Source organism: Protopterus annectens, chromosome 13.part0, assembly GCF_019279795.1.
Source record: "Protopterus annectens isolate FY-2018-M chromosome 13.part0, PAN1.0, whole genome shotgun sequence".
NCBI lineage: Eukaryota > Metazoa > Chordata > Ceratodontiformes > Protopteridae > Protopterus > Protopterus annectens.
In genome coordinates this window covers 96,016,135-96,032,147 of record NC_056747.1, presented here as the reverse complement: position 1 = coordinate 96,032,147, position 16,013 = coordinate 96,016,135, and the positions used below count along the sequence as shown (strand labels likewise).

The window sequence follows — 16,013 nt, the reverse complement described above, 5'->3', positions numbered from 1 at the left end:
CGTTGTGCAGGCATCGGCTTCTGAGGGTGTTTTCAGGCCTACAGATTTGTATATTAGACTGACGCCATCTTCAAAATTAAGGCCAAAATCTAAATCTATGTCTAAAAAACCGATCCCTGGGCCACATGTGCAGGCCCCTATGCTTAAAAAACAAATTATCAAAATGGCTGAAAATTTAATTACTCTGATCAGGGGTAGCCAACCCCCCCCTTCTAAGAGGCCTAGGCAAGACATTGATTATGAATCTTCTGAATAGGATTCCATTTCTTCTGAGTCTTCTGATGAACAGGATTTGTCTATACCTACTTATGAGGACTCTGATGCAGAAGATTCAATTCCTTCTGCTTCTCCCCCTGAGGATTTTTCTTTTGGGGAAACTTTACACACCTTAAGGGAACATTTCCACTGGGAAAGTCAGGATTTCTTTGAATCTAAAAAGAGACTTAGGGATTTTCTTCTTCTTCCTCAGCATAGGCCTTTGGCTATACCTCCTGTTCTAGACATTGTTGATGATGTTTTTTCAGAATCTAGTATGGCTCCTGATTCTCTGCCTCCTTGTAAGCCAGCAGATACGACAGGGTTTCTGACTCCCACAAATTCTTTCAAAAATCCTAGTGCAGATCCTGAAACCATTTCTCAGGATCCCAAGGGCATTAAGGCCTCTACTGCTAAAAATCCTACCCCTTCTGATACAGATTCCATGGCACTGGATAAATGGGGTAAGAAGGTTTACACTTCTGCAACCTTGGCAATCAGGGCTTAAAACTGTCAATTTCATAGGCTTAAATATCAACAGCATATCGTGGGGCTGCTTAAACAGAAAATTATGTTAATTTCTGACTGTGTGGAAAATAAAGATTTTCAGAATTTATTGCATTCAGCTGAACAAGTTGGAAAACATACTTTGCAATGTGGTTTTGATTCTTTGGAGGCCTCTTACAGGGCTACTGTAACTGGGTCTGTGCTAAGACGGCATGCTTGGCTCAAAGAGCAATGTCTGCCTGATCATGTTAAAGCAAAATTGTTGGATGCTCCTTTACAATAGGACCGTATCTTTGGTAATAAAGCTGAAAAAGTTTTAAAAAAGATGGAAGATAAAGCTAAATCTATGCAAACTGTGAAATATTTCTTACAAGTGCAACCTCCAAGATTTAGTAGGCACTGGCCTACTAAGAACTGGTCCTTTCCAGTTCCTTCGAGAGCCACTCAGGTCAAACCCAGACATTCCAAAGGCTCCAGGTTTCAGTCACAAGGTACTGTTAGAACAAAACAATGGGGTGCCTCCTCCTCTAAATCTGGAAACAACAAGGCACCCCCCTATCGTAAGCAGTCTCAATGACTTCCCCTTACACTTACCAAGCACTTACCTTTTAGCCACCCCTTTGGAGGGAAAACTGGCACTTCATGCAAGCAACTGGCAACTTATAACCCAGGACAAATGGGTTTTAAATATAGTATCCCAGGGATACAGATTTAATTTCCACACGTTGCCAATCCCAAACGGATGGCCAGACCTGCCCCCAAATCAGTGGGCAGAGGCCCAGAAACAAGTACTGTCCCTCATGAACATGAGGGCTATTCAACCAGTACCAGAAGAGGAAAAGGGACAAGGTTTCTATTCAAGACTTTTCCTGGTACCCAGAAAAGACAAATCATGGCATCCAATTCTGGACTTATCTACTCTAAACACATTTCTGGACATTCCAAAATTCAAGATGCTGACTCTTCAACAGTTACTTCCTATGCTAGGCAAAGATGCCTGGTTGGTAACTCTAGACTTAAAAGAGGCTTACCTGCATATCCCAGTCAGTGAATCTTGTAGAAGATACCTCCGCTTCAAAGCAGGCTACTTTCATTACCAGTTCTCTGCACTGCCCTTTGGCTTATCTACTGCTCCAAGGGTCTTCATAAAGTACCTGGCTCTAGTAATTGCATTTTGCAGGCAAAGAAATATTCCAAATATATCCATACCTGGTCGATTGTCTACTTCAGGCAGAAGACAGGGACATTCTTCAAAAACATCTGGCATTTGTAAAAAGGGTTCTAACTTGTCTAGGGTACACCATAAATGAAAAGAAATCACAACTGGTACCCTTTCAAATAATTACATTCCTGGGTGCAAGCTTGAATACAACTGCCCAGATGGCTTACCTTACATCAGAAAAGCAAATTCATTTGGTAACTTACTTCAAACAGGTGGCCACAAAAACCCTGCTATCTGCAAGACAAATTCTGCAAGCCTTGGGGTTCATGGCCTCCTGCATTCTTCTAATTCCATATGCAAGACTGCATATGAGGAAACTTCAGTGGTACTTAAAAAGTTTATGGAGTCAACATTGTCACAGCCTGGAAACAATGATTCCTATCATACTTTGCCTGCAACTAGAGTTCCTATGGTGGGCAGAGGCCTGCCACCAAAACAAGGGACTGGCATTCACTCCACCCCCTGCCACCCAAACCCTAACTACAGACGCATCAGACTATGCTTGGGGGGCTCATCTGGCAGGGAAGTGCATTCAGGGCAAATGGAGCCCAAATCAAATGCACCTTCATATCAATCAAAAAGAGATGCTAGCTGTACAGAATGCACTGACAGCCTTCAAGGACTACCTTCATCCAGGACAATTAATGATAAAGACAGACAACACCACAGATATGTGGTACATAAACAAGCAGGGGGGTACACACTCCTACCCACTTTGCAGACTAGCCATGGCATTGTGGAACACAGCCTTGACCTATCAAATACACCTACAAGCTCAATCCCTGCCAGGAAAGCTGAATACTCTGGCAGACGAACTAAGCAGAAATCACATGGACCCACACGAATGGAAACTGGAACCATGGATCTTCAACATGTTGACCCGCAAATGGGGGAGTCCAAACATAGATCTTTTTGCCTCACCCCAGAACTATCAGTTGGACAAATTCTGCTCAAGAACTCATCACAAAAAAGCCTGGAAAGTGGATGGTCTATCATTCAGCTGGAAAAACCTACCAGTCTATGCTTTTCCCCCTCTGCCTCTGCTCTCCAAAGTTCTACTAAAAGTCAAACAGGACAAATCAAAAATGATTTTGATTGCTCCAGACTGGCCTCACCAACACTGGTACCCACTCCTGTGGAATGTGTCACACCTTCCACCGTGGCACCTACCCTCAGACACCTTACTTACTGTCTCAGCAGAACAACCAAATTCTGCACACTCAGCTCCAGACTTTGAATCTTGCAGAGTGGCTAATCACCTAAACTCACCCTTAGCATCCCTTAGCAAATGTGATGGATGTCATTTTGGAGGGAAGAAGGCCTAGTACTAGAAAATCTTATGCTGAAAAATGGAAAATATTCTGTGCCTGGAATCAATCACAAGGGATAAGTACAGCAGTGCCCAATATTCCTCAGATTTTACAATACTTAACTGAGATGCTTCACAAGGGCCTGTCCTTTTCTTCCATAAAAGTCCATGCCTCAGCCATTTCAGCTCATTACAGCACAGAACCACCCCTCTTCTCTCATCCTCTGCTAAAGCAGTATCTCAGAGGGGCCAAACACTTAAGACCACACAGGAGAGCTCCAACCCCTGCCTGGGACCTCAATTTTGTATTGGAAAAACTCACTCTGCCTTTCGAGCCAGCTGCTACTGCAGACTTAAAATTTCTCTCCTGGAAAACAGCTTTCCTTTTAGCAGTCACTTCAGCTAGAAGGATTTCCGAATTACAGGCTGTTATGGCAGTGGAGCCTTTTATTATTTTTCATGCGGACAGGGTGTCTCTCAGGACCAATCCATCCTTCATGCCTAAGGTGGTATCCAGTGTGGCTCTTAATCAAACCATTCATTTGCCAACTTTCTTTCCCAAGCCACAGAACAAGGGGGAGCGGATTTTGCATTCATTGGATGTACACAGACAACTTAGATTTCACTTAAACAGGACAAAATCACTAAGAAAATCTGAACAACTACTGGTGGCATTTGCTGCAGGGGCAGAGGGAAAGGCTATTTCCAAGCAGACCATTTCCAAATGGATAAGCCATTGTATTTGTTTCTGCTATATGCACCATGGTAAAACTATCCCCCAGGGGATCAGATCTCATTCCAACAGGGCTGCATCTACTTCTACAGCCTTTCTCAGAGGTGGTCCTACCAGAGACATTCTAGAAGCTGCTACCTGGAGCTCAGTTCATACGTTCACCAAACATTATCATTTACCTTTCTTCTCTAAATCCAGAGCTGGCTTTGCCACTGCTGTCCTGCAGGGCCTTATAGCTGGTCCTAATGCTGTATAAATCCATCCTCCCAACCATAGCTTTGGGAATCTACCCAAATGTAATGACTGCAACAGTGAAACACGAAGAACATAGTACAGTTGTGTACGCTTACCATAAATGAAGATGTTCGAGTGTATTCACTGTTGCAGTCCTTGTTACCCTCCCTCCAACCCCCTGTTTTTCTCTTACTATACCTCTACTTTCCTTTACTATGCTTTAAAGCCTTTTTGGTGTATTTGCTTTTGTTTGGAGGTATATTTTTTGTTTTTTAATGACTTAAATATTTGGCTTCCCATTTAGGGGGCACCTGACATCTGGGGCAAGAAAAACTGATGTAATGGTGTCAGCTGCATGTTTTATACCCCTGACGTCATGGAAGAAGGGACAGCAACCGATGCAGGACCCAAGACTTTATTAATCAGGCCGACTGAGGGCAACCTGCCAGCAGATTACCCAAACGTAATGACTGCAACAGTGAATACACTCGAACATCTACATTTATGGTAAGTGTACACAATTGTACTTTCTTATTTCTTCTATGGTGGGCTCCTCCTCATCTCACTGTAGGCTGTTTCCGGGGCAGTCCAGCTTCTGTGGAGTTTTCTTCATTCAGAAGCTGCTGGAAATACTCCTTCCATCTGTCTTTGATGTCCTGTGGACTGGTGAGCAGGTTGTTGCTGGCATCCCTTATGAAGGGTACCTGACTATCTTCATCTTTCTGTCTTTGCCTTGCAGCCCAATAGAGTTTCTTTGTGCAATCTACTTAGTCACGTTCCAGAAGTTGGTAAAGTGTCTCTGATGCCTTGTTCTTTGCTATTGCAACTCCTTTCTTAGTCTCTTTGTTAGCCAATCAGTAGTCCTTCCTAGCCTGGTCCATCTTTTCTATCTTCCACTTTTTCCTGCACTTACTCTTTCTTCTGATGACTTCCTGGACTGCTGCATTTCACCACCAGCTTTCCTTATGTACCTCACTTCTGTATCTGGCTCGGCCGCATATCTGTTCTGTAGCCCATAAACATGCTGTTGTAAGGTGCTGCCATTTTTTCAACTCCACCTATTTCATGTTCTTCCTGAGAGACCTGAGTAACTCCCTGAACTGCTGGTACTTTCTCTCCAGTCAACTTCCAGGTCTTCAGCTTGGTCTATGTTGACCTTAAAGCCTTCTCTGACCACTGCTCCAGCTGATTTTGGAAACCAGTGGCTTATACTGTAGGTGGACTGTTTCACTGGGGATCACCTTGCAATCACCGATTCTACCCTTGTACTCTTTCTTTAATAGTTTTAAGTCTACCCGAGTTGCATGTTGGCCACTCTTGTATGTGATCTTGTGAATGTCTCTCTTTCTAAACCATGTGTTGGCTACTATCAAGCCATTTACCTGACCAAAATCTAGAATGACCGCCTCTTCTTTGCTCCTGTTGCCCCACAAATGTGGACCCAGGCAGTCCTCATATCCTGTTCTGTCTGTCTTGATATGTGCATCCAGGTCACCCATTATCAACACCAATGCCTGTTGTCCTGCTTTATCTAATAGGTCCTGCAACTACTGCCTGAATGCACTCTTTTCTCTTCGCTATCACAACCCCACTGTGGGGCATATCCTGAGATTATGAATACTGTCCTGTCATTAGACTGGGGTCTGATTGGCATGAGTCTTTCGCTAATTCTGATAACATCACTCACCGTCTTCGGACACAATTCCTAGCCTGTACTCCTCCTAATTAGTACACTCTGGACCCCAAGTTAAGTGACTTTGCTGCACCTCGTCTCCTGGATACATATGATGTCTAGCCTTCTTACCATCTTATCATCTTGTCAGTGAACCTACATTGAGGGTGGCAATTTTTAATTCATGTTTGGCAGATTGATTAATTTTATGTCCAGTTTTTGCTCAACCGAGCTATCCCAGCTAACCGAAGCAGGGAAAATGGGCACCAGTCAGCCAGTAGCTTGCTGACCCAGGGCTGCTGGACTTTATGGAGGGAACAGACTGGTGAATAGAGGCACATGCACTCTTCCCACCATTAGCATGGGTCCCAGGCATAGGTTGGAATAAGCCAGGTCCTCGACCCACTTATCACCAACAAATGCCCATGCCCATTTTGGTGGAATTAGACCGGATCACCTAGAACCATATTTTTACAGCATCAAGTGGCTAGCCCTGCCACAGCATGCAGTCTGTGATCTATGTTCACCTGTCTTGAAGATACTGCACATCACTGTAGATCCCCAAAGTGGTTGGTCTATACAAATCTTTCCCCAATAGGGTACCATCTAGAGTCTATGCTGCTGCCCACAGCAGCTCTATTCTTAGGTGAGTTTGAAATGGAAACACTCAGCATCAGGGATGCCAGATTTCTTATCCGGCAGGTAGAGACCAAAAAAAAAAAAAAAGTAGCTCCATTTTATGATTTATTTGATTGGCTCGTATACCGGCATACAGGCCAGTCAAAAAAGAAACTGGAGGCTGTTTCACTGGGATTTTATCCGACAGTGCGGGACTCAGGATTGGCATGCTGATCCCAGGACAGTCCCAGTCAAACAGGGATATCTGGCAACCTGTTCAGCATGTTCCTTCAGAGGTGGGAGTACAAGCAAACTCCAAACCAGTATTGGTTGGAGTTCAGGATCAAACCTTGTACAGGGGAAGCAAATACCTTAACCATAATGCTCACTGGTCTGTAGTAATGCTAAACACACATCCCATAATGCAGTGCTAGTTGTACTATGAAAGATGCCAACAGAGTCCATATAGTATTGCAACAGATCCCAGTGCAGACTGCAAGTCATACTACCACATATTCCACATTCATTGCTAGTAGTACTACCACAGATGTCACCATACCCTCTTTAAAGTATTGCCTGTAATAATGGCACAGATCAATCCCAGAGTGCTCTGCATGTTGTACTATGAGAGATCCCACAGTGCATTCCATGTGGTACTCTCACAGATCCCACCACAGAATGCTTATGGTACTAACACAGATCAAACAAAGCAGTCCAAGTCGTACCAAAATTAATTCCAACACAGATTGGATGCCATACTGTCATAGCTTCCACAGTGCACTGTATGTAGTACCATCACTTATCCCACCATGCACTTTATGCAGTACCATCACATGTAATACTGACATAGAGTTCTTTGGGGATGCAGAGATCAAGCAATGCACTTCAAGTAATACTGATACAAGTCCCACCGTAGATCATAGTAAGCAGCTCTATCACAGACCCCGCAGTAAAGTGCATATGCTACTGACACAAATTCCACCAGCAATTGCAAGTTATACTGTCACAGACCCCCCAACATAGATTACATGTAATACTGATTCAGATCTCACCATGCAGTCCAAGTAGCACTGACAGAGATCTCATTACAGACTGCATACTGTGCCACTACAGATCCAACCATAAACTTGTTGTAGTACCACCACAGAGCTCACGATACACTGCGTAAAGTACTGTCACCTATCACACTACCCATAATGCTTCTACCACAGATTCCACTGTAAGATGCATGCACTTCTGTCACAGAATAATACTGCTACAAACCCTACTGGTGTTAGAATACACTGCAGGTACTTCCACAGGCCACATTATGCAACACATATCTAGCCACATGTCCCACAATGCACTGGAGAAAGTACTAGTGTAGATCCCACTACAAACTATATAAAGTATAATCATAGACCCTACCACAAACTGCATGTTATACCATCACACATCTCACTAGAAACTAGATGGAATACCACCACAGATCCCACAACAGACTGCAAGAATTCAGGTCACAGATGCCACCACCATACCTCTCAACTGTCCAGAATGTCCAGATTTTTGCCTCATATTTTTGGTCTGTTCTTCATAAAGCTTGTAGTTTTCTGGCAAATCACTGATTGAAGCCACTAAATAATGGAATTCATTTGAATTTCAGACTTCATATCTTTCAGAAAATACAAGCTAACACAAATTGTGTAATTTTAGCAACTTATAACTTTATAAGAGCAATATTTAAAATATGTCCCTATTTTTTGGGACTTTGTCCCCCTATAATTTTAACTTTGTACAGATTTCTTGCACTAAGAGGTTGAGGGGTATGGACACCACAGACTACAGGCAGCACCACCATAGACTTCATTTCACAGTGCCACACATCCCATAGTGAAAAGCATGAAGTACTGACACATATTTAACCAAATCAGTCCAAGTAGTACTGACAAATCTTATCGAAGACTGCATACTATATCACTACATTCCACCTCAGACTGCAGATAGTAACAGCACAGATCCCACCACAAACTCCATGTACTACTGCTACAACTGAGCTCATCACAGACTGCATGTAATGCTGACATAAACCCACCACAGAGTACATAAGTACCACAGTTCCCACCACAGGCTGTATGCAGTTCTGTCACAGATTCTATCACAGACTGCATATGATACAACAAAAGATCCCACCAAGGCCCCACAGATAAAAACAAGAGCTGCATAGAATACAACCACAGATCATATCACAGACTGTCTGTAGTGCTAACACAATCCCACCACAGTCATGAAGTATCACCATAGGCCCCATTACAGACTGCATGTATTATTGTAACAAACAGCATGTAGTACCACCATAGATACCATAAACTGCATGTAGTACCGACACAGATCCCACAATAAACTGTATGCAGTACTACCAATGACCCCACTACAGATTTTCTGGAGTACTGGTATAAATCCCAACAAAGATTACATGCAGTACCACCAAAGATCACACCACAGACTGCATTTATGGTGATGGAGGTCCCACCAAAGTCTGTATGTAGTAGAGAAACAGATTCCACAAATTACTGCATATAGTACCACCACAGATCCCACAATGCATCCCTGGTGATACTGCCACAAATTCCATCACAGACTGCATGTAGTACCAGCAGAGATTCCACCACAGACTGCAGACTGTGTGTAGTATCACCACAGATTGCATGTATTACTTTCAAAGGTCCCACCATAGAGTGTAGGTAGTATCACCACAGAGACACTGCAAAAAGTGCTCCCACATATCCCACAATGGAATGCATGTAAGTACTACCATACAGTCCACTACAGCTTGCATTTAGTAGCACCACAGACTATAAGTGTGCATGTTATACTGATAGGTCCCACCACAGAATGCATTTGATACTACCACAGAACACACTACTACAGGAGTGTAACATTTACACATCTTAACACAAACTGTGGGGAGTACAGTCGCAGACCCACCACATACTATTGGTAGTTTTACCACAAGGCCCACTGTATTCTGCATATAAGGTTGGCTCAGATGTTATCACTGACTGCATGTAGTACCTCCATAGATGCCTGCATGTGTTACTGACACTCATCACACCACAGATTAAACTTAGTCTCATCACAAATCCCACTACAGACTTCATGCTTTATTACAACAGAACCTACCACATTGGGCATGTAGTACTGTCACTAGTATTACCACAAACAGCATGTAGTACCACCACAGAACGCACTGTGCATTACTGACACAGGCTGTTCCACAAATCACATGTAGTCCTGTCACACATCCCACAAATGATTGGCAGTAATGCCAACAGACATTAGTTCCACAGACTACATGCACAAGTATCACACAATCCACCACATCTTCAATGTAGTAATACAAAGAACCAACCACATATTCTATATAATAGTGACACAGATCCCAACTTAGATTGCATGTAGTAGCAACACAGATTCCAGAATAGATTGTATGCAGTAGCAAAACAATTCCCGACATAAGTTACATTTAGCAGTGACAAACATCTCGCCACAGACTGCAAGTAGCTATACCAAAGACTCCACGATAGATTGCATGTAGTACTAGCACAGATCACACAGCATCCCATGCAGCATTGCCACACTGCAGTCCAAGTTGTTTTGCCACAGACCACACATAAATGTCCTACAGAGCTCCTAGTACATGAAAGTACATGAAAGATAACAATTGCACTCTAGTAAGAATACTCCATGTTTACATAAACTCATAGCATAATATGGTGAGGGTGGGGGCTACATTTCTAACTTAACTGTTCTCTATCCATAACCACACTTGTCCGGGAGTGGGAGTGGTCAGCATGGAGGCATTGGAGTAAACTGCATTCCCACAAGAGTCCCACTGTTTCAGCTGCCACTTTTGTGTACCAGATAGGTCCAATATTCTTATTTTTTCATCCTACATGCATTCTGCAGCCATAGTTTATATATTTAATTGTTCATCTGTTCTTGGTTCCCCTTGCCCAGTGCTGTCCTCAGGTCATCTCATCTTTATCATACATACATCATTTCAACCATTCATTCCTCCCAGCTAGGTGAGGGGGGGAGAAAGATGGGTGAAGGGCTATCAAGAGTAACCAGATATTTTAATTGTGTACCCCAAATCTCATACTGCTGCCTTCATCCCAACAAAATGTAAAAGGTACACATCTTACCATACAATACTCCATAAATACATAAAACAATAAATATTATTTTAGCTTTTGCTCCCATAGTGATAAAAGGGTTGTAGTCAAATGAGAAGTTTTCTCTCTAAGCATGCGTAAGTATGTTGCTTACATCTGTCAGTTAAAATCAAAAGATTACAGACACAGATATTGTCTGAACTTTGTAAACCATAATGCTTCAAAAAATCCTCAGAACATTCATAGGTTATTAATAGGTATGCAGTCCACGAAACCATCCAGGATCCTAGCCAAAATTCCCAATTGGCCCAACACACTCTCTGGTTATGTGATGTGCTAAAGGTTACACAGGAGGCAAATGAAGCCTGGGGGAATCAAATGTATATTTTTCTCAGAATGCCCAGATTTTTGCCTCATATTTTTGGTGTTTTCCTCATAAAATTGTTGGTTTTCTGGAAAAACACTGTGTATTGAACTCACTCAGTTTCAGATTTCATATCCTTCAGAAAATGAATGCTAACACAAATCCTACTTTTCTAGCAACTTTCTGAATTTCTAAGAGCAGTATTTAAAACTCTGTCCCTATTTTTTGTGCCCTTGTCCCTCCATTATTTTTGGCTTTGTCCAGATTTCTTGAGCAAAGAGGTTGACAGGTATAGCAAACCATGTACCACAGGAAGCAGCTTGTTAACTCACCATTCAAAGTGGTGTAGAGCCTATATGCCTGTTTACACACTTGGCCAGAATCCAAAGGTTGTTGGAGCATAATCTTATGTCCAGTCATGCTTTTGCTATATCATATGCCTCTTTGAGATGTTACTTCATGTAAGGAAGCACCTCTGGACCTCTTGACTGTGTTGTGTTATTCTCCAATCTCTGCTAGCAGGTACTCCTGCAGCAAGAAACAAACTAGCCATTTGTTATTTTCTCCCTCCCTGGCCAGTATTTCACCGTCTGGGCTGCTACTAGGTTAGTGGCACTGCATGAAGACATGCCATCCTTGTTGTAACAGACTGCCTTCAAGTCACAGCCAAGAGTCACCTTTTTCCATTTTGTTTCCTCTGTGTCTACAATTGTGTTTTACATTATCGGGGTCTAAGCCACACAATAGGACTATGCAAAATGACCCTTTTCAGCAAAAATATTGTTGAATGTTTCCTGGTGCAAACAGCATTTTCTTATGCTAACTGGACTGTTCAGTAGACTGCACCTAGCCAAAATAAGTAAATAAATAAGTAAAAACCCAGTTCAGATAAGCAAACTCATCTACAGTACGCAGTCAGACAGCATGTGTGTAGGTAAGGAAGAACCAGGGAGTGATCATGAATCGGAATGGGATGGCTGTCCTTGTTATCATACAGATTACTTAGGTGACAGAGAAACATAGCTATCACTGTACAAAGGAATTAAGAATTGTGAGCGATTTGTTGATTACTGGGCATTAAAGATACACATACTTGACAACTCTTCTTTCTATGTTTTTCATCTGCACAGAAACATGAACGACAAGCTCAGCAACATTATCAGCAGCAGCAGAGACGGAAGCGGGAAGAAGAAGAAAGGCAGAGGCAAGCAGAGCACCAGGCTCGAAAAGAAAGGGACACAGGCAGAGACGACTCAAGATCGGACTCATCAGGGCATGAACACACCCGTGATAAATCCCATTCAAAATCGAAAGGGACAGGCAGCACATCCCATAGCTCAGAGAAACCCAAAAGGCCGAGCTCATTGCTGGCTACTAACAATGTTATGAAACTAAAACAAATCATTCCCCTTCAGAGTAAATTTTTATCGAGCAGTGCGGGGCCAACGAACCCAAATACAATGAGGTCCCCACAGTCTCCAACTACCAGCGACACCAAACTGCCTGGATTTCTGAGCTTCAAATTCTTAAAGTCACCTGAAATGAAAAGGGAGGTGACCACGGAAAAAGTTCAGTCTCCTACAAAGCCATTCAATCCGGGGAAACTTTTTAATTTTGGCAAGTCAGACAGTCCTGCTGGTGGACCCAGCAGTGTGGGGACATCTCAGAGCAAACAGAGTAGCTTTTCTGACAGCACTGGAGAAAAACTTCCCAGTAAATCTGACCTCAATGGAGTCTCAGAGGAATCAAACCCAGACCATATAACAGAAGCTAATGCAGAGGAAGAAGAAACTGACGGTCATAAACTCTGAGGCAGACTGGGGAGTTTTCTTTTTGATATGTTCTTCAAGCAGAACATAGGCAGGTTAAGAGGTCCAAGATTAGTTTTCAAAGGGGGTACTTTTTTTAATAAAAGCATGACATTGAATTGCTTGTTCCCACTGTTATCAGACTGCAATGCAAAGAAAGGGCTGTGTTGTGATACTAGGGCTAGCATCTGCTTGTATTGTTTGCATGACAGTTCTGACTTAGAACAGGTGCATTCTACAAGTAAACAATATAAATGATTATCATACCATGAAAATTTAGTGAAAAAAAATTCTGCCCTTCAAGATGATGTAGAAAACTGTAACAAAGCACCTGAAACATTAATATGGTAAAAAATAACAGAAAATTAAGACACGCAGTCTTATTTCTGTTAATAAGATAAAATGTCATTTGCATTTGTCACATGGGTATAGACTGTCTTACAAAATCTTGAGATACAGTACAAAATGTTTCCCACTTTTAGCTGAAAGGATGGCAACTCTAAGATGCTTAGGAAATGTACCCCTTGAAAACATGGATCTCTTTTGAACAAAGTAATACTAGTATGTAGTTGTTGTGTAGTTAAACGAGTCAAACACGGAGCAAGGGCTAAAATCATATTCTGATGAACCGTGCAAATGCAGACTTCAAAGTAACACCTAAAGCAGTATGCACCTTGCAAAATATAGCCCTTCCTGCTGACCACATAAGAATATAGGTCTCATTTTTGGAGAAGGGAATTTTGTACCTATCACAGAATTGGTCCTATGGAGCAACGGGCAGAGAGGAAGCTCTCTGTGCAAATTATATCACAGCCTGGTCAAAGTTACTGTGAGATTAATTTTGGTTACAGTAACATTAAAAAGATGAAAAAGAAAAAAAGATGTTGCTGGTTGGAATGCATAAAGAGCCCCCCCCATATTTACACACATTTCAGTTGTGTGGCTGATTATTGTTTCCAAACAAGCCCCCTTCTAGCTAACATTACAATCCTTTAATCCGGAGAGGAACAGAAGGGATTGCAAACATAGCAAAAGTTTTGGACAGCTTGTTGTCTTCCTTATCCCACTGTAACTGGTTTAGTGCTATAGTAACATGTTCATTTAGGTTTTAAAAAGACACCACAGTGGCAAGCACTGCAGAGACTGATGTAGTTCATTTATAGAATGTTTTTCCAACACTTCTAATAACATTTGATTAAAAATAGGAAAGCCAGCATTCAAATAATTAAGTAATTACAATAATTATAAACTGATAAGTGACCTTCCTTTCCTTTTAATGAAGTCATATTTAATCTCTTTGGTGAGCTAATGAAATACCATTAAATAACAGCTCATGGAAATAATGCATCTGCATTAAGATGTGGATGATGGTTGGGTGTCAGGTCTGCACTTAGGATATAGATTCAGGCATTCTGCCTCTGACACTCTAGATATGCAATTTAAGCAAAAATAGCGCTGTCACTGGGATAAAGCAGTAGTCTCTATCACTGACCATGCATTTAACTTTAAAGTCACATACAAAAATGAGAAGAGATCAATATAAGCTTTTTTGTCGCAGCAGGAGCAGAAGACATGGGTAAGAAATTATGGATGAAGTAGGACACTCCGTAATAGTGAACTGTTTTAGCAGAAAAAAAGATGATAAAGGCATGAAATGTTGAAAACAAAAATTAGTTAAAAATAAATAGATGGCTGATAGGTGCAAGGAACAAAAAAAAATACCATTACATTAGTGACTGATAAGGAGACTGGCATCATAACTCATTCTATTCTCTGACTATCCTTACCTGCACTGTTGCAGGTGTTGCAGCAGCTAGAGTCCATTTGAGCTTCCATTTAATTACAGAGGGACATAATTAGACAGTAGACACACAAAGATGACAGAAGGGAAAAACTACAACTGGCCACTTACTATAAGGTTAAATGACATATTACTGGAATTCAGATTACTTTTTCAAAGTGTATAAAATAGAAGATTTCAACCTATTATTTTGTATAATTTAGATTTCAACCTACTATTTTGTATATTATTTTTGGCTAACTCCCCCATCACTACCAAACACAGGAAACACACACTTTTAACTGCTACAGCAGCAGTCTAATATTTATCTTTTCAAGACTGTAGCCATTTTAGTTGAACATTTCTTTCTAACATTGAAAAGCAGTACATGCAGAAATGATGTCTTATCAGAATGAAAAAACATTGAGCATCTCATTTCATTTTTTGTAATAAACATTAATTAAACCCTAAGGTGCACAAAGACACAGAAAGTAACAGTGGAAGAATGCCAATAGGCCATAAGGGCTACATCTGAGTATTGCAAGCAAGGGAATTCCAGTCAAATTGCACATTCCCTTGCCAATATTAATACAGCTACTTCCTCACCTACTACTGTATAATAATAACAATAACCTTATTTGTTAACCAGGTAGGCCCACTGAACATATGGTCCCTTTCCAGGGAAACCCAAGAACAATGTCTGGATAAGTGACTTGCTCAAAGTCACACAAGAGGCAAATGAGGGCTGTGTGAATCCAACCCTGTATTACAGGAGCTACAGGTCAGAACCTTAACCTTTGCACCAACAACCAGACTGTCTTAGGTACTGTCTTTGAATGTTCTAAATGTTAGAAAGAATGCAGTTCTGAGTTTACCATTAAACAGACTGAAAAACATTTTGTGTCATAGTGTCAATGTGAACATTGTTTTTCACATCTCAAAAGAAAACAAATGGCACTGCAGAAATAAATCACCACCAACTATGAATCAGCGAATCAAGAATTGTAATGTTGCAATTAAGTTTCTGGTTGTAACTCCAGTGTCATTTTAAAAAACTGCAGTCATCTATAAATGTTAGTTGACATTTCTAAACCTATAACTTCAGTGGCTGATGGAAGTCTATAGCGATCTACATGTAGTTCAGACATCACATCAAGAGACTGCCTGGGTTGAGCAACAAAAAGTCATACAAATGAATGCAGAAACAACAAATCTATCTTTTTAACTGCTATAGAGAAACAGATGGTTTCCCCTTGTCAAATACGTATGCTATGGATTGCTTATAAACTCAAAACTGGAGGGAGGCATTAAATTATTTTAACAAGATACAATAGTTTACCAGGATGATCTGTATTCC

The 16,013-nt window shown here is 41.4% G+C and overlaps 1 protein-coding gene across 2 annotated transcripts in view; it reads left to right on the top strand.

Moving 5' to 3' along the window:
* ANO8 (anoctamin 8) overlaps positions 1-15,552 on the top strand; it is a 751,060-nt gene extending 735,508 nt beyond the window's left edge. For both annotated transcript variants that reach the window (XM_044090660.1, XM_044090659.1), the window contains one exon: positions 12,199-15,552. In XM_044090660.1, the coding sequence (XP_043946595.1) occupies positions 12,199-12,879 (681 nt within the window). In that variant the 3' untranslated portion in view covers positions 12,880-15,552. The remainder of the gene's footprint in view (positions 1-12,198) is intronic.
* The last annotated feature ends 461 nt before the right edge of the window (positions 15,553-16,013 follow it).